Source organism: Trachymyrmex cornetzi, unplaced genomic scaffold (assembly GCF_001594075.2).
Source record: "Trachymyrmex cornetzi isolate Tcor2-1 unplaced genomic scaffold, Tcor1.1 scaffold85, whole genome shotgun sequence".
Taxonomy (NCBI): Eukaryota; Metazoa; Arthropoda; class Insecta; order Hymenoptera; family Formicidae; genus Trachymyrmex; species Trachymyrmex cornetzi.
The window spans coordinates 39,453-63,970 of NW_017300191.1; the positions used below are offsets into that span (position 1 = coordinate 39,453).

At 35.2% G+C, this 24,518-nt stretch overlaps 1 protein-coding gene across 4 annotated transcripts; it reads right to left on the bottom strand.

Moving 5' to 3' along the window:
* Positions 1-23: 23 nt before the first annotated feature.
* Positions 24-23,579, bottom strand: LOC108769098 (cysteine-rich motor neuron 1 protein). 4 transcript variants are annotated; one of them, XM_018519900.1, is made up of 9 exons: positions 23,333-23,579; positions 11,005-11,144; positions 7,402-7,832; positions 6,400-6,952; positions 6,074-6,317; positions 5,633-5,901; positions 3,565-5,355; positions 1,142-1,599; positions 24-313 (listed from the first exon to the last, which is right to left on the bottom strand). In XM_018519900.1, exons 2-9 carry the CDS (start codon positions 11,102-11,104, stop codon positions 140-142), a joined length of 4,020 nt encoding a protein of 1,339 aa, XP_018375402.1. In that variant the 5' UTR covers positions 11,105-11,144; positions 23,333-23,579; the 3' UTR covers positions 24-139. The 4 variants fall into 4 exon arrangements, 3 of the variants coding, with proteins under 3 accessions (XP_018375402.1, XP_018375403.1, XP_018375404.1); XR_001940533.1 differs by lacking the exons at positions 24-313; positions 1,142-1,599 and adding exons at positions 3,126-3,175; positions 3,347-3,430; XM_018519901.1 differs by lacking the exons at positions 24-313; positions 1,142-1,599 and adding an exon at positions 3,040-3,175.
* Positions 23,580-24,518: the final 939 nt, after the last annotated feature.

Below are 24,518 nucleotides of genomic sequence, written 5' to 3' on the forward strand. Positions count from 1 at the left end.
AAAAAGGTTACAGAGATAGGAAAAGGTATAAGAATTAAAGAATTATTAATTGTTATAATTTGAGTACACCCCTGGAAAAAGAAGTTTAAGAATCACTATCGTACAAGATGGAAATTATCTATGTAAAAAGCGAATCATTTTATGCTCCGACAATAGTGTCCGATGTATGAATATTCTCTAGCTTCTGCTGTGCCGCAGTCTCCTTTTCTTTCTCATTCTGCTCCGATCCTGATATCACGTAAACAGGCTGTTGGCTATAAGCGAGGAAATGTTGATCCATTGGAAACATTTTCGAGGGATCCTTTAGCTTCATCTGCAAGATTTATTTAGAAAATTTAATGATGGCCGTATCGTAAATAATTTTCAACGATGCTAAAAATACATTAAATGAAACTCAGATTAGGATATAATTACATGGAAAAGACAGTTTTACTGAAATATTTAAAAATTTAGCTAGATACAGATCTAAAAATAATTTTGTTAGACCATTAAAAAATAATTATGTAGGCTACTTTAGAATATGAAAACTTTTTGTAGTACTATACTCATCATGCTTGACATTCCTACCAAATTATTAAGACGGTCCAATAAAATTATTTTTAGATCTATATCTAGCTAAATTTTTAGATACTTCAACAAAATCGTTCTTTCCATGTACATTTAGATTGCTAAACATAAGATATTACAGATTTAGTACTCCGAAAATAACATCAAAATTTGTGACACTGTTATTAAAATTGGATTCATGAAACTCATCTAATTTGTATTGATTAAAAAGCACTAATTGAATTTAAAGAACCAAAACAATGTAACTCAATATAATAAGAACATATGTACGTGAATACTAAATTTACTTCAATATAACAATAGTTCAAATTTGCAAATGTAACATAAAGGGTATAATTGAAAGGTTTCAATAGAGTCAGGGCCTAAGCACAAAGATGAGAAACAATTAAGAAAGAAGCACGTAACTAAATCGTGGAACATAAGTCGTAGTTATATAGGTTGACTAAAACATTGTGCATTGATCTACGACTACGACTCCCATTTCACAACTGAATTATGACCATTTTTGTGCTTAGACCCTCACTGTCAGTTCTAAAGAGTTTAATATCTTCAGCAAAATTTTAAAAGTTTCTACCTTCTTGCGATACAACATTAGCAGAATAACGAGACTACTAATAATGAAGGCGCTGCTCGCCGCGAGTACGATTGTAGCCGTTTGATAGAACGGCGATTCCATTTGCGTGAGGATCTCACGTTGTTCCAGTGTGACAATCCGGCTCTGCGTTGCCACAGGTGTGGAGCGGTGCGTAAAACGTGAGGTCGTCGCATCCGCAGACGAACCCAGCAAGGACAACTTCTGAATTCGCGTGAGCTCTTCTAAATGGAACGCCACGTCTACTTTGTTCGTGCCGACAATCTCGAAGCTCAAGATTGCCGAATCCTGATTGATTTCTACTCGTATGTCTTTTCGGAGTCTCGCACCTAGTTCGTGCAGAAAATTCTCGGCCTCTCGAGCGAATCGCTTCTCGTCGCTGGCGAGGAATCGACCGGGGAAACGTAACGTTACTTCAACAGCTTCGACCGGAGTGGGTACTAAATAATATAACAGATATTATGTTTAAATTGCAATAAAGAATTGTTGTTAAAATTTATAATTGAGAATTTTAATTTAGAGAAATACGCGCGTGTATTTAGAGAAATACGTGCGACTGTCATATTATGAGCGGAGAGATCAGGATCGGTTGTTACAATTTTTCAATGGTTACATTTTTAAAAAAGTGGATGTAAGTAAGATTTTTTAACACGTTGCAATATATCCCTTAGGTATTAAAAAATATATTGCTCTTGAATATATCATCGTACAAATAAGTTATATGATTTTAAAGCTGTGAAAAAATGTAATAATTATTTTACTCCAATTTGATTGTCACACATTCCAGAATTAGCAATAACATACTTTATGTACATAATACATAAAAAATACAATTTTTATTTTTATTTTAGTTCTATATTTTAAAAAATAATAGTATAGTATTTTTATAAATAAAATAATTATTTTTTAATCATACAAAAATGTAATTTATTTTTATATATTTAATTTATATATATATATATATATACATAATTTTTATATGAAAAATGAAAGAACATTAATATCTATATAAAACATTTATATTTGTAAATTTAATCTCTAGAGATTAAATTTACAAATTTACAAAAAAGATTGATTTAAAGAGACTAAAATTGACTGTCACGCAACTAATCCCGACTTGCAACTAATCCCGACTATCTTGGTTAATACACCCCGTTTTTAATGAAAAAGATTATATTCACAAACTTTGTTACAATAATAATTAATAACTACAGAGCAAAAATTATCTAAGGCATTCCATTTCTACTTTTTCTACTACAGGGAATGCGATTAATAATATCAAATGACAAAAAAGAGATAAGAAAAATTTATTCACAACTTCATTTTTTAAAAAGTCGTTATAAATAATATGCACGACTTTTGGCGCAAATCATTTTATATAATAAACAGTGTAGTTAAAAGTAGGGATTTTTCCTTAACGTAGGGAGTTTTTACCTCAAAAAGGCGTAGGGTTAAAGATTAAAAGTCCTTACATTTTGGTCTTTTTTAACTTAAAATTCCCTACACCTTTTTGAAGTAAAAATTCCCTACGTTAAAGAGAAATCCCTACTTTTAACCACACTGATAATAAATTAATATTACATCTCAGTAATTTATAGTTAAAAGAAGAGAATCCCCTGTCATATATTAATATATTAATATGACATATATTAATACTTAATGTGATCAGATATACTTAATGTGACCAGATATTTTTAGATCTAAATAGGAACTTTATTAAGTGGGATTGAGGAGGAGGTAGATATGGATATAAAAATAATACAATAATAGTAATTTATTTTGTAAAAATAATACAATTATTTATTTTATATTTAATTTCGTTCTAAATTATTTGCTTTAATAAGTCAGGTAAGTACTTAAGAAATATATAAAATTCTTGGCAACTGAAATCAAAATCAATTTTTGTTATCAATATGCTTGTAATTAATTTTAGAATATAAACTCAAAGTTCACTTTTTTCTGCTGTCCATACTTCGTTCATTGCAGAGAAAATTCATTCAACTGCTGCATTACTTCCTGGAAGCGAATACATATTCTATGATTCTATAATTTGGCAAAATATAAAATATTTTTCAGCGAGACTTTTTCGCTACTTTTTGCTAAAATCGAGGCATTTAACATGGAACAGCAGGACTATCCCGCCGAAATCGGAACGTCTGGTCACATTACATATATTGATTGAATTACCTATAAGCGTTTTGACAATCATTCCCTGTATAATGGACAACTGGCTCCAGTCTCTTCTATACTAATCCTATCTTTTGTTTTACTCTGTTATTTCATATTTAAATTGAAAAGTTAAAAGATCTTAATATAAAATTTTAATTCAAATTTAACTCATATTTTAATCATATACTTGTCAAATTATTTCAACTAAGTTTTAGTTAAAAAAACCTTCCACTTACGGCAAATATTAGTTCCCTTCACAAACGGCTCAGATCCAATTAGTTGATTGCCGGCTTCATCCACGCACCAGCAAGTATCACCAGCGCATTGTGTAGGCTCAAATCTACCCTGTGGGTCGCATATCGTAGGCACGTGACCTTTGTTCTTCATCGCCTGACATCTGGTCCCGAGAATCTTTCCTGTTTGCCGTTCGTCCGTTTCCAAGTTTAGCAGAGCGTCCTCCATAATCGCTTGAATCTCACGATCTATCTCCTGCGATTCCGGTCTTCTGCCACCGCGTCTTGCTTGCCGGAAGTTACACTTTGGCTCGGCGGCTCGGGTGAGCGAACCCTTAATTGGCTGGCCCTTACGATTCACGCACCAGCAGACACCAACGTGCTCCAGACACTGCACCGGTTCCCACGTTCCACTATCAGGATTGCACTTGGGCAGGAAAGTGGGCTGCTTAAGTCGTTGCGATCGCTTCAGATTCTTCTCGCGCAGTCTCTCGCACTGCGACAGTACAGGACACACTGTGTCGCACACCAGTCGACTGGAGAAGTCGTTGTGACCAACGGTGCACTCGTTTTTGCGCCGGCATTCATTGCGCTCCGGATCGAAGAACCATCTCTCGGTCTCGTTGAAGCCAACGCTCGGATTGCAAGGTACTCTTCGGGGTGGCTCGAAGCAGACCTCACGCGGTTTCGGACAGCACACCGCGTACTCGTCCAACGGCGACAGCTCGCACTTGTGCGTCGAGGGACAATGATGACCATGTGGCCCACAAGTGGCGATCGAGCCGTTTTGCTCGAGTAACGGTGAGCTGTTCGGGCACGGGTTGTCCTTCTTCGGTAAGCAGACTGGTACCGGGGGACACGGTGGTGCACTACACGCGACCTCCACCATCCGGCACGCCTCGTTCTCGCCGCGGCAAGTCACGCTGCGACACGGGTCGCGGCACGAGCACGTCGGGCAGCCTGTGTCCGCGTCCAGTTCCAAGCCATCCGGACAGTCGAGCTTGCAATCGATTTCTGGGCATCTCAAGGGTGTGTTACAGCGCGGCACGATTCCTTCGAGGACCCGAGTGCCCGCCGCTTCCTTGCCTTCCTCATCTACGCACCAACACATACCGCTATGGCATTGCACCGGCTCGAACGCGCCGTTGGAGTCACACCTAGGTATGTAGGTCCTTCTCGCGGGCTCACCTGACTCCCTGGCAGCGTGCTCAGCGACCGCGCGAGCATGCTGGCAAGCTGTGGCCATGACCGGCGCCACGCATTGCGTGCCGCAACCGGTCGAGCAACATTTATCGCCGGATGAGCACTCCTGATCATTGCTGCACTGCAGCTCGCAGCTCGATGAGCTCGGCACGAGGTACGGGCATTGGCCCGGTTTCGTCGTGAGACATGCTGGCACCGCTGGACAGTACTCGTTCGAGCCACAGTTAACGTCGATCATCGTGCAGGTCTCGTGCGAACCGCAGGTGACATCGCGGCATGGCTCGTGACAACGACACTGCTCACAGCCGGTTGCGTCCACCTCGTAGCCGTACGGACAGATCAGATTACAGTACAAACGCTTGCAGATCTGCGTGAGTTCCCTGATGGCTTCACAGTCCGCTGAAGCGGCTGAGTCCAGGTCGGACTTTAAGATCACTCCGCGATGGTTCACGCATTTACAGCTGGTACTGTTGTAACACTGCAAAGACTTGTAACTGCCATCCTCCTCGCACTGAGGTGCAGAGATTGCCAGGGACATTCCTTCCCTCGTACCCTCCATGCGATCGTTGAAATCCCGCAGATACTCGCACACTAAAAATGTTTTCTTGTGAAATTCGTGGAGTAAAGCTTGACGTTTTCATGATTCTAATTTCTGAACATATATTTCAATCCAACTCGTCGTTATTCTTACTTATCGTTATTAATGATTAAATATTATTTATAATTATAACCCAGTAAACGAGAAACATTTTTGGAACATTTCAATATTGTAACGTTGCTGCAATGTTATTAAAATGTTCCAAAATGTTTCTTGCTTATAGGGAACGGAATTAACTTTATTTCTGATTATTTATTATATAATTATTACTTGTGGGTGCCTTTGCAGGGTTGGATGTTTCCATACAGCATACCGATTGATCGGCTTCCTGTACCATCGTGCATTTGTAACTGTCGGGGCAAGTTTCGTTAGTAGAACAAGTTGCAGCGTTTCCATCTTGATCGATCAGCGGTGCACCGACGATACAAGGACTCTTATAGGTCTTTCTGGGTTTACATTCCGGTTTTGTAGGACATAGAAAATCGGGACAGCTATTCTCCTGCTTTAAGATACATTCTTGCCCTTCAGGACACGGAAATCTATAAAAATAATTGCTTGATTAATCAAGTGGGAAGTTAATATCGACACTGGATATTTGTGTGTAAAATCAATATAATTATATTGAATAAAAAATATCAGATAAACAATTTATAATTTATTAGCTTTAGCTCATAAATAAAATATTAATTATTACTGTGTTGTGATGCTTACCCTTCGCATGGATCATCGCACTCGCAAGTCGAACAACCGGAAGCGTCCGTTTTGAAGCCGTATTGGCAAACCTGGGCGCACTGTTGAGACGTGCAAGACGCCGGAAGCGAACGTGCTTTGCTTATCGATCTACAATCAATCTTTTCGGCAGGCCCCATAGAGCCGGATATTTTTCTACCGTCACCGTCTACGCACCAGCAGACGAGGCCATTTCTTGAACACTGCCTCGACTGGAAACTTCCATCTGTATATAATTATTTCGTATTTTAGAAGCTTTATTCGACCACAAATCGATCGATAGGAATATTTGATGGCCTGTTCCTCACCTTCCATGCACTGCGGAATGTAACCACGACCCTGGCGCTCGGAGACACTGAGTATCTCGGCAAGCATGCGGTCGCGATGGCATGCGGTGAGATCTCCAGGTATCGCGCATACGTTACCACCGCAATTCTTGTTGTTGCAGCACTTTTGGGGCCCGGGACAGTCGAGGTCATAGCGACAGGTGGGCCCGCACGAACTCATTGTCGATTCCTCCGCGGGACATGTGCCGGGCCGCTGTATCTTCACGCTGGCCGGACAGCAGACCCCGTATTCTTGTTTGTATTCCACCAGGCAGCTGTACATCGGTGGACAAGTTGGTTTACCTGGCGTGTCGCCACAAAGAAACGGCCGCGGTGAATCGGTGATCTGCAAAGGTTCGCCTGCCGGACAGATTGTCGATAAGGACCTGGTCTTCCGACAGCTGGGTACCGGAGGACATGGTTCTCGAATACAATTCACAGCGATTAGTTCGCATGTCTGTCCAATTCCTGGACAGGTAACGCCGCGACAGGGATCCCTGCACTCGCATTTGCGACAACCGGTGACCTCATTGATCTATAGAAAACGTAGATATTTTAGATATTTTAACAAAAGCGTTTGAATTTTTCAGTGTCAGCATTGAAAAGATCTTTTCATGCGAAAAGCATCATAAACCAAGATTATTTGGTATGAAGCAATCAATTGTATCTAGTATAAAATTCTATTTAAAAATATATTTTATAAATTCTTCTTTTTATATATCTTTAAATATTTTTAACAACCGTACTTTATTTACTAGAAATTACGAGTAAATGTCATAAATCAACATTCGCAAAACTGAACGATCAACAATTATGGAGGAAATGTTTAAAAGTTTAACATTGTCGAACTGTAAATAAATGATAACTACAGAAGTAACAAAGATGTACTTCAGCACAAAAAGAAAGTTCTTCTTCTTGGACATTTTCAACACTGATAACTGTAAACTAAAAACTAAATGCGACAAACGTAAAGTGAATTTATACTTCAAATCCCAAAGGACAGAGCATCCGACAACTGTGAGCTGGACAACTGTGGGGTTTGTCACAATCGACGACACTCTTGCTGGGCGCCCTGGTGCCGGGTATCTCGGCGCCGATCTCGTCGACGCACCAGCAGCTGCGACCGTGCGGCTCGCATTGTATCCTCTCGAATTCACCGGTCTCATTGTTGCATCGCGGGATGAACTGTTGGGGACCCCGGTCGCCGAGGGCCCGCGACCTCCTCACAGCCGCCAACTCCAACTGCTCGCATCCAGTCAGCTCGCCTGTGACGCAGCGGAGACCGCACGCAGTCTTGCAGCAACGTTCCTCCGTGCCTTGACATTGGTAGTCATTCTCGCAGGTCGGTGCTCTCGATGGACACACGTTCTGTTCAACGAGGGACGGACATCGACCGGCGACTCTCAGCAACGGCTCTGTAAATTATGCATAAATCAGAGTGAAACTCGGTCTTCGTATGAACGGTTTTAAGATAAGAAATTAGAATAATTTTACAATTTATAAAATATATTTTAGATATAATTTCCTGCTTTAGTATTGGTTAGATTTTATTTATTATTTAGTTACATTTAACATTAATTGATCATGGATTTTTCATTATTCATTATAAAAATATAAGTATTCATTATAAAAATATAATCCTCACCGTCATGTTGGTATTGATGTAAACACCAACATCAACATAATGAAAATGATTTAATGACTTATGATGTTAAATCTATATTCACATTTTTTTAGGATTTGATAATTAGATTTATTTCACTTTTCAAAACGTTTTGGAATTACTCAAATAATGACATAGAGACTTTCGATATCAACTTATCCAAGATATTTAACGATATCTTAGATAAGTTGAATTTTTTCTTTGAAAATAAATTTTCGATCTTCTGGGTCACAGTACCACGACTTAGTCCGAGAAGGACTCAATATGATTTTCGACATGTAGAAGGCAAAACTTTTTAAATTAATATTCCGGAAACATCAGGTCCAAAAAGTAGTGTTTTGCAAGTCAAGAATAACAGAGATTTTAGATTAGAGTCAATCAAAATTATTTAATTCTTGGTGAAAAATAAGTTAGAGATAGAAATTTTTTATCGAAAGCGGAGCGACACGAAGTGTATATCAAGTACCATATTGAACCCGGATTTAAGCTGACTTAATAAGTTACCGACATTAAAAAGCGCTTTAATAAAAGTGGAGAAATAAGGCGCTTCCTCAGATGAGAAGACGAGGTGACGTTTTTGAACACGCTCAGACTAAAAGTGTAGCACAACGACGATGATAATAATAAAAATAGCTGGAGTCGATGGATAACGGTTCCTCGGCATCCTACTGCCACACTTACTATACTTACCTAACATGCTACGAGAGCGTTTCAAGAAGGCACCGTAATAGTGAATGCCTTTGAGTACTCAAAAAAGAAAAAAGAAAATAAAAACGAACGAAGAGTGTTTATAAATAGGAAAAAAAATATAGAAAAAAATTTACAAAAATTCCTTTTAAAATCGGTAAAAACTGCAAGAGCGCGAAATTAAAGTAACAATCAACAAAATTTTAACTAAGATTTAAATAGACCACTTTTAACACAAATACAAAATGCTTTACATGATCGATTATCTATTATAATAAATATCTATTATAATAAATTATCTATTATAATAAATATTATCTTATATATATTATTTCTTTTTTTAATTATTTTTAGCTTTAATTAAAATCTTTTTTAAATATTTTTTAGCTTTAATTAAAATCTTTGATTTGAAAAATTAATATATAAAATACAAAATATTAATAAACGATAAGGATTAAAAAGAAATATACGAATATAAATCTTTTAAACTCAAAGAATTAAACTTTCGTGCATATTTATGCACGATGTAAAGGGAGCTTGCCATACGCGTTCCGTTACATGACACATATTAATACACGGAACAGTGATACACGTTCGTCTGACAAATGAAGAAAGTGTCTGGCTCGGATGGGCGTACACGAAAAGAAAATCCATCCGATATTCTATTTAGGTGTCCTCTAGCGAAAGTTCTCAAGTATGATGTACGTATCGTATGCATTGCCTATCAATCAGCCGTTTATAACATGTACATTTTTAGACATGTATTTTTACATTGTCGAAACAAAGTTTCATAAAAATCCAAATGAATTTTTAGGTGACTTATACCGTGCATCAATTATCCAAATTTTCGATTCATTACTCGCGGATTTTCTCGTCTGTTGTACTCTATCCAAACAGTGTCACGATATTCGTAATAGAGCCCACAACAGGATTCTATTATACATACTTAGTGTTAAAAATAAAATGTTAATTTTAATTTAAAGACGAATAGTGGACTTTCTGAGACATGCAAAAATGTTAAAATTAACAATTTATTTTTAACAGTGTATATAATTTTATGTATGTAATAAAAATAAAAAATTCATATATAATATATAAATTTTCATATATATATATAAGATATAAATTTTTAAGAGTATATATGTATATGAATAATATATGAAACACATACTCTAAAAACCCGTTATTCTTTATTTTATTTCAATAAGCGTAAAAATGGATTTAACGTAACACATTGCTGAGCCAACGCGCATCCTATATTTTCAAATCCCTGGTAAAAGAGGGAAAGATAGGAGAAAAGATGAAGGGACGTATTTTAATAGTGTAGGAGAAATTCAATTTGTTATTGGCACGCAAATCGGATTGCCCTCGATATTTATTGAGACGACATGCATCCTGCTGTAACACATTAGAATGGGAATCGATTGCCGGAATACGAAATCGCATGGGAAATTTCTAGCCAACGATATCGCATTATATCGAATATATACATAGGTACTCTGCGTTCCCGATCATCTATATGTCCACGTCATGTACATTAATGACCATACAATTCACACGTGCAATTCATGCGTGCAATTCTGATGTACTCGACTGTACGCACGAAGTACGTAAAGCGTACGATTATCGATCATCAAAATCAATATAATCTTGTCGTCGAGTTTAGAATTCGAAGCTACGCGCGAAAATGATCTCTACGTTTCTACTCGTGACAACAAAATTATTGTGCATCTTTCAATAACGGAACGTTAGATTTGTTATCAATTTTAATATTTAATTATTATTGCAAACAGATAATTTTCTATTAATCAATAATCCCTTTAAAAACCAAATAGAATATTACTCTTTAACTTGTCAAAAGAAAAAGAAGAGCGAAAGAAGAGATAATAGAACATCGTTTTTTTTTTACAATTTTCCTCTTTTATATGTATACATAAAAATTATTGTAAAAACGAATTGATTCGCTAACAAAAAAAAACAGATATAGCTATGAATATAACAAAAAATGATTAAAGCGACATCCGGTGCTGTGCGAATCGAAATTTACGATGAAAATGTCAATTCACTTTTGAAAGATATCCTCTCGCAATTGTTTTATCTATTTTTATAAGTTTTGAGTTTATATGAGCGCATATTGGACAGAGACGAGCCTAATTAACGAGGTGTAAATAATAGAGCGCTAAAAAAAGGAAGCAAAGAGAAAGAGAGGGGAGAGAGAAAGAGAATAAAGAACGTACCGGCGATGGTCGATGTCGACAACGAGAGGACAAGCAGCAGACAAGTCGACACCCACACAACGGCGCAGGCAAGCCCACCGTTGTAGAAATCACGGCGCATCCTCAGCGCATCAAGTAATTTTTGAACCGGCCGCTATTACCTGGAACAGTAACAATTGCGTCTTGATTAAAATACGACCTCCAGCTGTCGCGATAATCGGATAGGAATCCTAATTACGGTGCTGTGGGAGTCTCGCTTGTACTCCCACACAATCATTTTCCCTTCTCTCGAAACGAGAATAGAACTGGAACTCTGTCCTTCGCTTTAATGCGATGCACTGTTAATAAATAGATGACGATTCCGCGTTGACTTTTCTTTCAAGTGCACCATCTCCGCGAAAATATCATTATCCGACGTGGAGCTTTTCTTTCTTTTTCGTAGTCAACGCGAGTCGGTGCCCTCCCCTTTAAAACCCGGAGAATAACAATGGAAGTTATGTCTCCTTATTCGTTATGCCGCGGGGAATATTCTAATGCGCTCTCTCCTACGTTATTCATGAGCCGAAGGCGACTTTAGATCTACGAATTGTCCAACCATTTTTCATTTCCTTTTACTCGCCTTTTCCTTTTTATATGTCGTTACAAGCTTGGCTGCGACGTATCGTCTCTTTTCATCGCAGCGATTATCCAGGCCGCGCCCGTCGTAATCATCCCGAGATGTTCCTCGGAGGAAACTCGTAATTAAAAATAAAAGTAAAAGAATCATAGCAACTCGTCTCTTGTCTACCGTCAGCGTAATTACAATCTTAAGGTCAATATATTGTAATATGAAATTTCTTGATTATTGACTCGGATGAATAAATCAATATGTGTTTCAATGCCAAATCGAGTCCAAACACTAGATATAATTGTGTATCAAATTCTTTATTGTATTAGAATATTTCGATCCTTGTATCGCGCGGATCCTTATCAATATCTCTTAGTTACTAAGTTACATCAATGTGCTCCCTAGAACACTACATTATCGTATGTTATTTACCAGTACTAGCTTAATTATTAGGTGTTGAACTTAATTCCTGCCGCTCGCTTAATTTAAAACAATGTTCCACACCTTTAAAAAAATCTAAAAAAAAATTTTTTTAATGTAATATGCTAAAAAGTGTGTCAAACTTTTTAGCGTATTACATTACAAAAATTTTTTTTTAGATTTTTTAAAGGTGTGGAACATTGTTTTAAATTAAGCGAGCGGCAGGAATTGAGCTCAACACCTAATATAAATACAGATATAAATTAAAAATTGAGATTAACTTACATGATATAATGTTATTATGTGCGAAAATCATGTTATTCGTCATGTCTATCATCAACAAACAAATGCCCTCGTTTACAACTTGCCGATTATTTTATCTTCAGTATACATATAATTCGCATGACCGTCAATTATAAATAACAAAAAGATTGAAACCTAAACTTTAGCCAATATATTGTCTGATTGTGATATATTGAATATAACGTCGCTGCTATTGCTGTGCGTAGGAATGTGAACTCATTATTGTCATTAATAACAACATCGTTATCGTACATTGGTAATATTAGTTGCGTAAACTAATATTTAACATTTAGGTCATCGATTTAATACTTCAGAATATCTGATTTAATATAAAAAATAAGAATTGCGATGATTAATACTGTTTGGAATGAATGCTTTGCATAATCAATACCGTTGAAAATTATACTTGTGAATATGTGATAAATATTTTAAATGTCATTTTCGATTCTAAACTCTATAATGCAAAGAAGTCTATCTCTCCCCTCACGGGATCGTCTTTAATGCACCGTACTTCGTGATTTATATGGCGATAGCTGGCAAGGCTGCTCGACGGTGAAATTACCGGTGCGTTGCGGCGGTTACATCCTCTGGGAAGTCCTCGAATTTAGGGTGTAGCCGAGAGACATGAATAATGCAACGATAGCGGGGTATGGCCGTAACGCCATGCCACTTCTTGATGCGTGATGGCAATTACATGGAGCAATCGCATCCAGATTATGCCAGATTAATCATTAGTCTGTTGTTGACCGACGGAGACGTGATTTCTACGCGTTGCGATAAACGTGGTTTAACGAACGCGGAACGTTTCTCTATTCCGAAAATTATCAACGAAATTCTTTTGGACTTTCATTTTATGACGTCAATCGAGATGAAGAGGATACGACCCGGATTTTATTTCGATACAGCCGCTTTTCAATTTTTTCCCGCAACTATGCAAAAGAATTTACTGTTAAAAATGTAGTGGTTAAAGATAGTCCATGCAACACAAAAGCTGCAACATCGCTGCGATCTTTGAAATGTCGAGAGAATAATCTGCGCTAAATGGGAAAAGATATAATTTTTATCTTTCATAAAAACATGAGAGATAAAAGACAGACATATTCGCGTCGACCTAAATAAGAGAACGAGCTCGATCGAGCGAGAAAGTTTTCGTTAACATTTGTTCACATTTTATTTAAAAGTTTGTTAATTATTTGTGAGATTGAAAATATAGGGGATAGGAAAATAGAACCAAAACTCAAATTTGATTAAAATATAATAGACGCGCGTCTTAGATCATAAAATACAATAATTCTAATATATAATTCAAGAATTAAATGCAATAATAGCTCCGTGTTTTTAAAAGCTAAGAGAATAGAAGAAAAGATAAACTCTTTCAACCTTAAAATTAGATTTATCGAGCTGTTAGAAAAAGCGCATCAGACCGCCGTCGTATTAGATTTTTCAGTCCCAGTTACACTGTTAGATTGCAAAAAGTAATGGTAACCCAATTCCTTGAGCTAAATAACATTTTGTTATTTTTAACTTTCACGTGTATCAAAATATAAATCGATTTATTTCTATGATTACTTTGTTTTAAAGTAAATAAAAAACCGCCTACCGTATGCATTTAAATAAGAATAAATTTTTCAAAGTTAAATTGTTTTACTTAAATTAACGGCATATTAAACAAAAGCAGTAGCAAGCGACAGAAATGATTAAAAATAATTCAAATTGATTATAATTTAACATTATGAATTAAATGTATTGTAATTTCTGGGAATAAAAGAATAAGTGAGGAAGTCGATCCATAGTCAGATAATTAATCGTCAGTCTTTCTGTCGCATGAAACAATTTTGCCGCGTTTGCGTATTTGAGAGAGTAAACATCACAATGTAATGCAGTAATGTTATACACAGAATATGATACGATAAATATTTGAAATATTATTCGAACGGAATGTAATACGTCGAATGTAATAATCATTATTGTTGAACAAGCAATTGAATTCAGAAGACTATAATCACGGGCTTCATTACGCTCTAAAGTGCGTTCTCCACGCTTTTCAATCAGTATTGGTTATCGAACGGTTCGACGGTACTCTCATCTCCAGCACCGAGTTTCTACTCAATTGGTGATATTTTCTTCAATGATTCATACAAGCGACTGCATACATCTACTCTCTCACAGTTGATCCACCGGATGTGGGTCACTCGTCGTCATCGGCGTCTTCCTTCCGAATCTTAGCCTTTAACTTTCTATTGTGTCGCGACGTGTCGTATGGATTCCCAAATGCGTCATCGTCGGTATACTTTCGTGAGAAAAAGAGGAGACAAAAAAAAGGAAGCTGCCTGTAAAAGGAGGCAGGTGGAAGATCTCTTCCAGGGGAAGAATCTCGCCGTCAGTCGCCGGAATTGCGTGAATAAGAAAAGAAGTCGAAGCCACACCGAGTATATACTAGAATTAAGGAGTGGGTTTACTCCGATCTGTTGGCACGAAAAGAAGAAAAACAGAACATCGGGCGTTGTATCCCTTTACATTCTTCGCGAACAATATGTGGCGTGGTCATGTAATAAACATCAATATGTGGTTTTAGTGGCGACAATGTTAACAAATAACTGCTATTCGCAGATTGGCATTTATGTGATGTTATTATTAAATGTGAATATTTCATTATTGAGTTACTGGATGACCTGGAACTTTTTAATGAATCAGGATGAAACTTCCTCAAATATGCAAAATTTATAAAATTTTATGGCATTTAAAATTTATTTCTACGTAATTGATTTTACCATATTTTAAAGCAGCATCAATTTTAAATCAGTATTATAATTGAATATGGTACGTACATAAATTAAAATACGAAAAAATATCAAAGTTTAACACTATAGTTAATCGAGAAATGCTTTTAATTTTTGAAGAGTGTAATTTTTCATACAAAACTCAAAAAGAGCTTTTAATTTTTAAAGCGTGTAAGTTTTCAAAAATTTATTATATTTTCTTCGATTAATATCGTCGAATTAAGTGATGATTTTATTCGAATAATAATAGTTTTGATGTTTCACCCTGGAAATTGCGCACTCGAACGTAAAGTGCACTTGCCTAATGGCTGCATAGTAGCGCAGAAACAGTTACCTACGCGCGAAAGTTATCTCGAGCTTCCTTTGTTTAATGACATCGGTGCTTTCCTTCGATTCTATTAAAATTAAATCATTACAGCATAATTACATTTATATGCAATTTATAAAAATTATCGCATATCTCATAACAAATGTTACTTTATGTTTTTATCCAAATTATTGTCGCGTTATTTTTAGAGAATTAGACAATTTCTTAGAAAATTTTGTCTTATTTTCGATAAATATTATTTATCCATTTCTATATTGTTTATCACTTTCTTTTTCTCACTTGCGTTTTTGTATATTTTTTTGTAATTATGCATATATTTTTTATTTTATTTCTTTTTTTTAACAATATAAATTGATTATTTATTATATGCTTTAATGGAAACCTATGTTAAGTTGAAATTTCTTTATTTATGTTAAATAAAAAAATTTATTCTTTATCCTTCTTTCTTTTCTATAAACCGGATATAATATATCTCCGAAAATATTATAGGTACATTCGTTCGTTGGTTTTATCTAAAACGTGCCCCTTAAGCCTTTGCAATATTTACGCCTACGAATGGGAATAAGATAGAGCTTCTCTCTCAAACTGCGTGACTTAGTCACGAAATCCTAAATAGTACCCCTGAAAATATATAACCCTGCTCGCAAAAACATTTCTCAGTCTAGTTTACGATTTAAATAAAATATTTAATTGAATGTACACACAAATACCAAGGGTTAGAACGAAACTCTCTCCCTTCTGCGATCCTCTAAAGTTCGAATTTATGGCGAATACCACAAACCAGAGACGGGCCTCTCGTAATTGTCAGAATCCGGCGGAGGCACGCTAAATCTTACGCAAAATGAATATATGGGAGAACGTACATCGCATACTTAATAAGGAGGAACTTCGTCGATAGCTCTTTAGAATTACGCGTGCGATTTATCTCTTTTAATTGCACAGTATATCCGAGAACAGCGTACATTGATCTTGCACCAGCCAAAATGGCAGCCGACGTAGTCTATAATTTTCTATCGTGTTATTAATAATGCATATATTGTTCCATATATAAATTTTTTTCGTAACGCGTCAAGTTCGTGTTAAGCTTGCATTGTACTTTCTATCATTTATTATTATTTATTATTAGAAATTCGTATTCTATGTGGCAACATGCTTTTTCAAGACATTAAACAATTTATTTGTGTAAAGTGAAATAAAACTATTATCAGTTGGTTAAGACTAAAAATTGCAAAACAAGTAAAAATACTAAAGACTAAAGATACATATTTTCCAACAATATTTTTTACAATTTAGTCTAAAATTAGATTACTCTGTGTAATATGTTTTATATACTTATTTATCATTTCTTATTCTCTATTCATAAATTTTTTATTCTTCCTTTTTAAATAATCAATACATAACAATAACAGAAAGGTTTTATTAAAGAATTACATTTGAATTTTTAAAAAATAATTTTTGTGTGGTGATTATAATGAAAAATTTAAAAGAGCTGTTAAAAAAGAGCATATTGTAAAGCAAAATTTATCCAATTCTATTATTTGCTGAGTGAAAATTTAGAATTGATTCTCCTAGCATGGAGATATAATCGATATGAGTTCAATCCTGTTCGGTTTGAATATATAATGACGATTGAGCACATTTACATAGAATGATATCTTCAATGGAAATTCTTCACCAGATTTGGAATTGATTTCCCATCGAGGAAAATGTCAAGACGTCTATAACTGTCAAACTCTTAAATAATTAACGATTAAAACGAGAATTTGGCGAACCAAGCTTCAGAAAGAAATAATAAATGTTGAAGTCGCATTTTTTTTAGTTTAAACTACTTTAAGCAGACATTACTTAACAGAAATTCGACATTTAGTTATAACAACAATAGCATTTTAATTCAAAGCTTAGTCATAAAATGTGTAAAAAAATATATGATTAAAAATTGAAAAATTTATTAAACGATTATTTTTCTTAATCCTCGATAAGAAAAAATTATATCCAAATTGAGCAAAAAAAAGTGTGATTGAAATTAATATTCATTGATTTTTGGATATCTTGTAAAGGCAGATGCATCCATGTAAATCGATGTGAGCAAGAAGCGTTGTAGGCCGCCCAGCCCGCCACGCTGGTCGTTCCGATCTGATTAGCACGCTGATATAACATTCAATTTCCCACAGCAGGTTACTGGTAGATTATACGGATACCTTTGGGTGATGTGCGTTCCAGATCGCGTTTCCCGAATACAAACGGCCGGAAGAGTAAATGTGCGATAGAACGGTTCGATGGACGGGTCGTTTTTTGTGCACCATTGCAAATTTTTATTCGGCTGGAACCGCGCGGAAGTGTGTCATCTCTTCACAAAGCTAAACTGTAATGAAAATTGTAACGGATGTTTGGTTGTCAGAACCGGATTTCAAATAAATATAGGCGAAAAACCTAAATAAAAAAAAAACTAATTAAAAAGATACAAAATTTTTTTAAAATATACAAAAGAGGTATTTTAAGAAAATAATGCAATATATACCGTTTAATCTTGAATTAATTAAAATAGATACAATTATACTCCAGACATACAGCCATGGCCGAAAATATTAGGCACCTATATTTATCTGGAATTTTTTTATCTATATAGTTATCTATTACAGGCATTATAAATTAAAAGGGTTCTTGAAACAAAGAATAATTTATAACAGCAAATGTTACATAAATAAATGTTTTAATTAAAACTGTATAAATAATAAAGTGCTTAATATTTTTAGTCACGACTATATTTTACATATTTTGCATATTTCGATGTATTTAAATGATGGACAGCTTAATAATGTGGAGCAGTCGTCTGTCAAGAGACACATCAGTTTCGGTACTTCAAATATAATACCAGAAATTTTGAGAACTTATGTATTATTCCGCTGTTTAAAAAATATATTATTCCACTAAAATAGAAACAAAAGACAAGAGAGAATCAAAAGCAAAAATAAATTCCAAGATAACATTATCACAAAATCAAATAATATAAATTGTAAAATAAATCGCGTTCCTCGAAAAAACAAAAATCTAAATAACAAAGAAAGAGAAAAAGGCATTATACTATCTCACGCGTGGTGTTTTTTCAACTATACTAATATTCTTTTTTGTAACAACAATTCGCGCGTTATGTTCGAATTAATAGTATACATAAATAACACAGAATATGAATATAATAAGCAAATAAATAAAATTACTTAAAGCAATTTGAGTTTTATCTCGATTCCACATATTTTAATCGAAATAACAATTGTGATTCCCACAAGATGTTGCATTCGAATACGACATACTTTTTCGTAGACCGTGTGAACTATCTTGTTTTATCGTCACGTAATCCCCGTGACGGAAACCAAAGTGCATACAAAGTCGGGACGCGCGAGTTGATACGAAAAAGAAAACTTTTCCACCACGAGATAAAAATCACTACCGACTACTGGCCCGGTCGACACTCGGTTGCACCGAAACCAACGACGACGACCCATGGATTTCTACCCGCGGACGCTTTCTCCCACGGGACAAAACGCCAGAGAAATTCTCTCATTCGATCGAGTCCCTTTTTTTTCCAAAAACATCGTAATGTTTTCTGTAACATCGCATCACCATCAATAGTAAAAAATAAATCAACAATCTTTGTTCCAAACCATGTATGTATGCATAGAAATTTGTATCGGACATTTCATATCGGATGCAAAGTCAACAAAATCTTTTAGAATTTGCGAAAGTTTGAGAAACTTATTAAATTTAAGTCACCAAAATATTAAGAAAATTTGTTTCGCCTTCTTTTTATATTTGGAGAGAAAATATGTAAATATTAAACTTCAATATAATGTAGTTGGAAAATATAATTGAAATAATATTCCCTATATATCGATTTATTACGTACATATATTTCATCTCTTTAATATTACATGAAGTCTTCGAAATAAAGTGGCGGAGCTATATAGCGAGCGATCGAAATAGAAAAAGGCACTTTCAATTTCAATTTTTATTTTATCGCCGTCAAAAGCGGACTGTAGGCAACAAATCATATTTAAAATTTTCTATATTCGAAGCCGGCTTGCGAACAAAAGGAAAAAAATGAAAGAGGCATAAAGGATATAGACCGACGTTCTCTCCTGTCGGAAGTTACGAGCGCGCCGCTATTTTCCTCGCGCAACGCTATTGGAAATTCTTTGTGTGCTTTTGAAAGTAACGCGACGGGTGTTATCAGCCAGGCGACTACAAAGTACTGCAGATTGCTGCAGAAGAGCACAGAGGAGCGTTGAAAAATTCCCTTTCGCCGAAATTTTGATACTTCATCTTGTCGATCGAAACGTCACATCTTGTTATTCTCTTTGAACAGCCAATACAGAAGTGTTACAAATAGTTAAGAAACGAAACCCACTCTCTAAATTTCTTGGATTGAAATCTCGCTCTAAAAAATAAAAATCTAAGTAAAGGGCATATAAGAGTCAATGATCGAAAAGACTTAAATATAAAATATAGACATATAATAATAATAAAATTTTTCGACAATTCTTACAAATGTCTCGATGGTATAACAATAAAATGTCTTGATACAAGAGCCTTTATATATAATTATTTTTCACTCCAAAAAAGTTAAAATATTACCACTATTCAAGAGTGAAAAATTTGCCCTCTTGAATAAGAGTGGCAGATTTTAATTCTTTTTTTAGGGCAGATTTTATACTTTCGGAGTGAGATTTCTTTCGTTTGAAATAAATCTCGCTCCAAAAAAAAAGAGTGAAAATCTGCCACTTTTATTCAAGAGAGCAAATTTTTCAATAGTGGCAGTTCAACTCTTTCGGAATGAGATTTTACTCCGAGAGAAACTTAGAGAATATAAGGAACATATAAAAATTAAAATATCAAAATGATTTTCTTTTGATCCTCAACGTCAGTAAACTGTCAAGTTTTGTAACCAAAAAAAATCATCATTTTGATCATCTCCTATATAAAGAAACTTTCATGACGTCAAAATAGTCATTTTGACTTTCTCTCGACTTGGTGTGTGTTCCTTGGGAAAGATTCGAATTTGCAAAAGTTGCGTACAAGATTGTCGAACAAATTAATGAAACTGGAATAAAAATCGTTAAAATAGAATTGCGAAAATAAAACCTTTCACTCTACCTAACTATTGCGGAACACATTACGACACGTTACGACGAATTTAATTCGGTTACTACATATTAATGCCCGCAAGTTCGAGCATGTCTGCCGTTTTACTCGGTCGAAAGTTCCTCGGAATAGCGATGGAACGAGCACGCGTGAAGAAAAAAAAAAAGAAACTGCTTTCACGTCCGCGTCGTGCGATGTGCGAGGACGAGGATATCGCGGAAACAGAAAACGTTATACAACGCGGTAACAAACGGCGACTCTGTCCAACTCTGTCGTGCTTCGAGGCGAAGATTCCGCTACGCGACGACGCACTCTATTTGAAAATTCTTAGCGGTGCAATCTGCAGATGCACACGCGCGAGCGTGAACGGGCAGGGCACGGTTCGGGAAAACGTGCGTTTACACGGGTATCGCATTCCTCCGCTGCTTTAGAAAGTATATACGCGCGAACGGGTTACACGAGGAATTAGTCGACTAGCACGGAAAAAATAGATTGGATAGTCCAGCGAAGTTAAAGCTGGCTGCGCGAGTTCAGCATCTATAACTAAGAAGATTTGACGGATAAGAAAGAGATCATGTCTGCAAGTAATTATCGGTATACTAATTTAGCTAATTTTTTCCTACAATGAAAATTCTCAATGTAACAAGTTTTCTTTATTAGCAGTAAAAGTGTGAGATATCTTAGTTAGCACGTTTCGTTAAGAATTTCGATCTATTTATTGGATCGATTTTTATAGAAAGTTATTGTATTAAAAAACTTGCTGTCCCCCCTATTACAACAAATATGATTACAATCGCTAATTTTATTAGCTCTATAACTTTGCTATTTTAACATAGAAAATTTGAAGCAGCCCGTATATTACGACTGCAGATTTGCTAAATCAGTGAAGTTTTTCGTTGTTTTAACAAATCTTTATTTTCTGTGCTGGCACAATAAAACGACTTGTGTAAAAATTTATCAAAAAAATTTATGACATTCTGCGAATGCAGATAAATTACATAATATATAAAAATAAAATTTATGCATCTTTTTTTTTCAGAGACGAAAAGCGCATAAATGTATGATACTTTTTTTCCATGAGTTAGGTGAAACTCTATTAAATTACATATATTTAAAAAAAATTAATGTAATTCATGTAATATTGCGTGAGGAAATCGTGAAGAGTTCGCTTCAAGAGTCCATAATAAATAACTGAACTTTTCAGGTGGCGATGCGTGTAATATATATGCATACTTTACATGAAAAGTTTTACCGCAAAAATGCAGGAAATAATGTTTGATTACGAGACGCTCGCTGATGTACTGGTAACGGATAATGGCTATAAAAAAATCTCGGATCCGTCACTTTCTATTTAAACGTTGGAAAAGTTAGAAGTACATACAACGGCGGAAACTCATTGTTTCAGTCCTGCTATTTTCATAAATATCAAAACGCGCAGTTTACTATTCAGTTGTTTAAACAACGAGTAACTCTCGCAGTTTTGTACTCCCGTATATTCCGTGAAATATGAGTACGTAAACCGAAACGTAAACTTTTATACGTACAGTTGCAAGCTGAATATCGAAGCTTCACTCCGGAAGCGCGATTTAAACGCCATTTAGAAAAAGGATAAAGTTCTTCCGATATTTCCTTTATTCGTGGAATATGGATCCATTTAAGCCTCATTCTAATCGCGGCCTGGAAAGTATTCTCTAGGAGGGAAAAGAATTTCTCCGCGCTCATAAATAAATCAGCGAGCGTCTCGTGATGAGAAAGAAGAATTTTTCGCCGTGTTGGGAATAAATCTCTGCTAGAAAGTTACCGATGCTTTATAATTTTTTTTATATTTTTTTTATGAAAAATTGATCGTTTATTCACCCAACCAAATATATCAAACAATCGATTAGTTCCATGCAACAATATGTTGTATTTTTCCAGAAAAAATACAACGGTGATTTGATAGAACTATCGATAAACAAACAGCCAATTCATTTTTTTTTTACTTTTCACAAATAATTCTTCTAACTTTCGATAAACTACAAAATTATTATCTCAATAGTTCTGTCAATGTGTAAATTTTACGTATAACAGAAAACATATTTATTCACTTTTATCAATTTAAAATAAAAAAACGAATAACAAGTAGTATACGTAAAACACAAATATATTGAAAGAATTGCATTGAATATCATCGATATGTGACAAAAACACGACATTACAAAAGAAATAGGAAGTGTGAAAATGTCATTAAATATTAAAAGATCTGTATACACACACAAAAATATTGCAATAAAATTTATGTGCGCAATAACGTTTAAAAATCGAGAAAATCCTCAAAATCGTTCGCGGTTATCTTCGTTTATCCTGCACTAAAAGCCGCACTGAGAGAAAAATGTTTTGTATTTGTAACTATAATTACATATTACTATAATTATAATTATTACTGCTATAATAATAATAACAGTAACTATGTATATAGTTGGCAACTTAAAATGACTATAATTATAATTATTATAACCATAAAATAGTTGAAATTACCATAAGAATGATTCAAATGACTATAGTTATATTTTTTATGGTTGTCCCAAAATATAACTATAAAATTATAGTCACTCGAATCATTTTTATAGTAATTTCAACTATTTTATGGTTATAATAACTATAATTATAGTCATTTTAGGTTGCCAACTATACATAATTACTCTTATTATTATTATAGCAGTAATAATGATAATTATAGTAACATATAATTATAGTTACAAATACCAAAGATTTTTCTCTCATCGCGGAACTCACCTCGCGATCGTAGTCGTATATCCGTTTCCCGAGGACGATGCCGGCGAGCCGGAACTCCCGTGCACAATCCTTTCGATGTAAACCTTCGCGTTGCACTCCGCGTGAAAAATCCGTGCGACAGCACCGCGCGGCAACGCGTCACGACTGCGTAACGTTTATTTACGAACAACGGTACGGCGACGTCGCTCTCTCGTGTGGATCCTCCGACGCGCGCCTCTCGCTCCTTCCGTTCAGTCTGCGCAGAACGACACCGGTATACTGGTTCTCGCCTCTCGGTTGGCCCGCCGCTCGACGGCCTCGTATGATGACCCCCTTCTAGAATTCTGTGGCCCTACTGACGACATGATCACCGACGGCGCGTCGCGTCGCGTCGCGCGACGTCGGGATCGAAATCGATCACGTTCACGAAAAGAGGATTAATTTCGGCGGATGAAAGGGAGGAGATGCTGCGGGACAGAATTAACCGCGCAAGCCTGATTGCTCGCGTCCTCGTCTTTGCGATCAATTATCGGTTTAATTGTAATATTTTTAATTTAAATCATCGTATTAACAACACTGAGAGAAAAATGTTTGGTATTTGTAACTATAATTAGTAATTACATATCACTATATAATTATGATTATTACTGCTGTAATAATAGCAACAGTAACTATGTATATAGTTCTAGCAACAAATGTATATAGTTGGCAACCTAAAATGACTATAATTATAATTGTTATAAAAAATATGGTTGTCCCCAAATATAACTATAAAATTATAGTCACTTGAATCATTTTTATGGTAATTTCAACTATTTTATGGTTATAACAATTATAATTATAGTCATTTTGGATTGCCAACTATATTTGTTGCTAGAACTATATACATAGTTACTGTTACTATTATTATAGCAGTAATAATCATAATTATAGTGATATGTAATTATAGTTACAAATACCAAACATTTTTCTCTCAGTGAAGAAATAAGTGAAATATAACTAACTTGAACGATCGCAATGGATACCTACATTTAAAAAAGAAAAGTCTAACGAAAGTAATAAGGAGTAGCGTTGATTGTTAGATAAGACCCACCTTGTCCGAATATGGCATTTTGTTGTTGAATTTCTTGGTCCATTTTAATATTGTGAAATAGTTGTCATGTCTGTATTGTTGTTTTATACCGAAATTTTATTCGAAACTGTTATC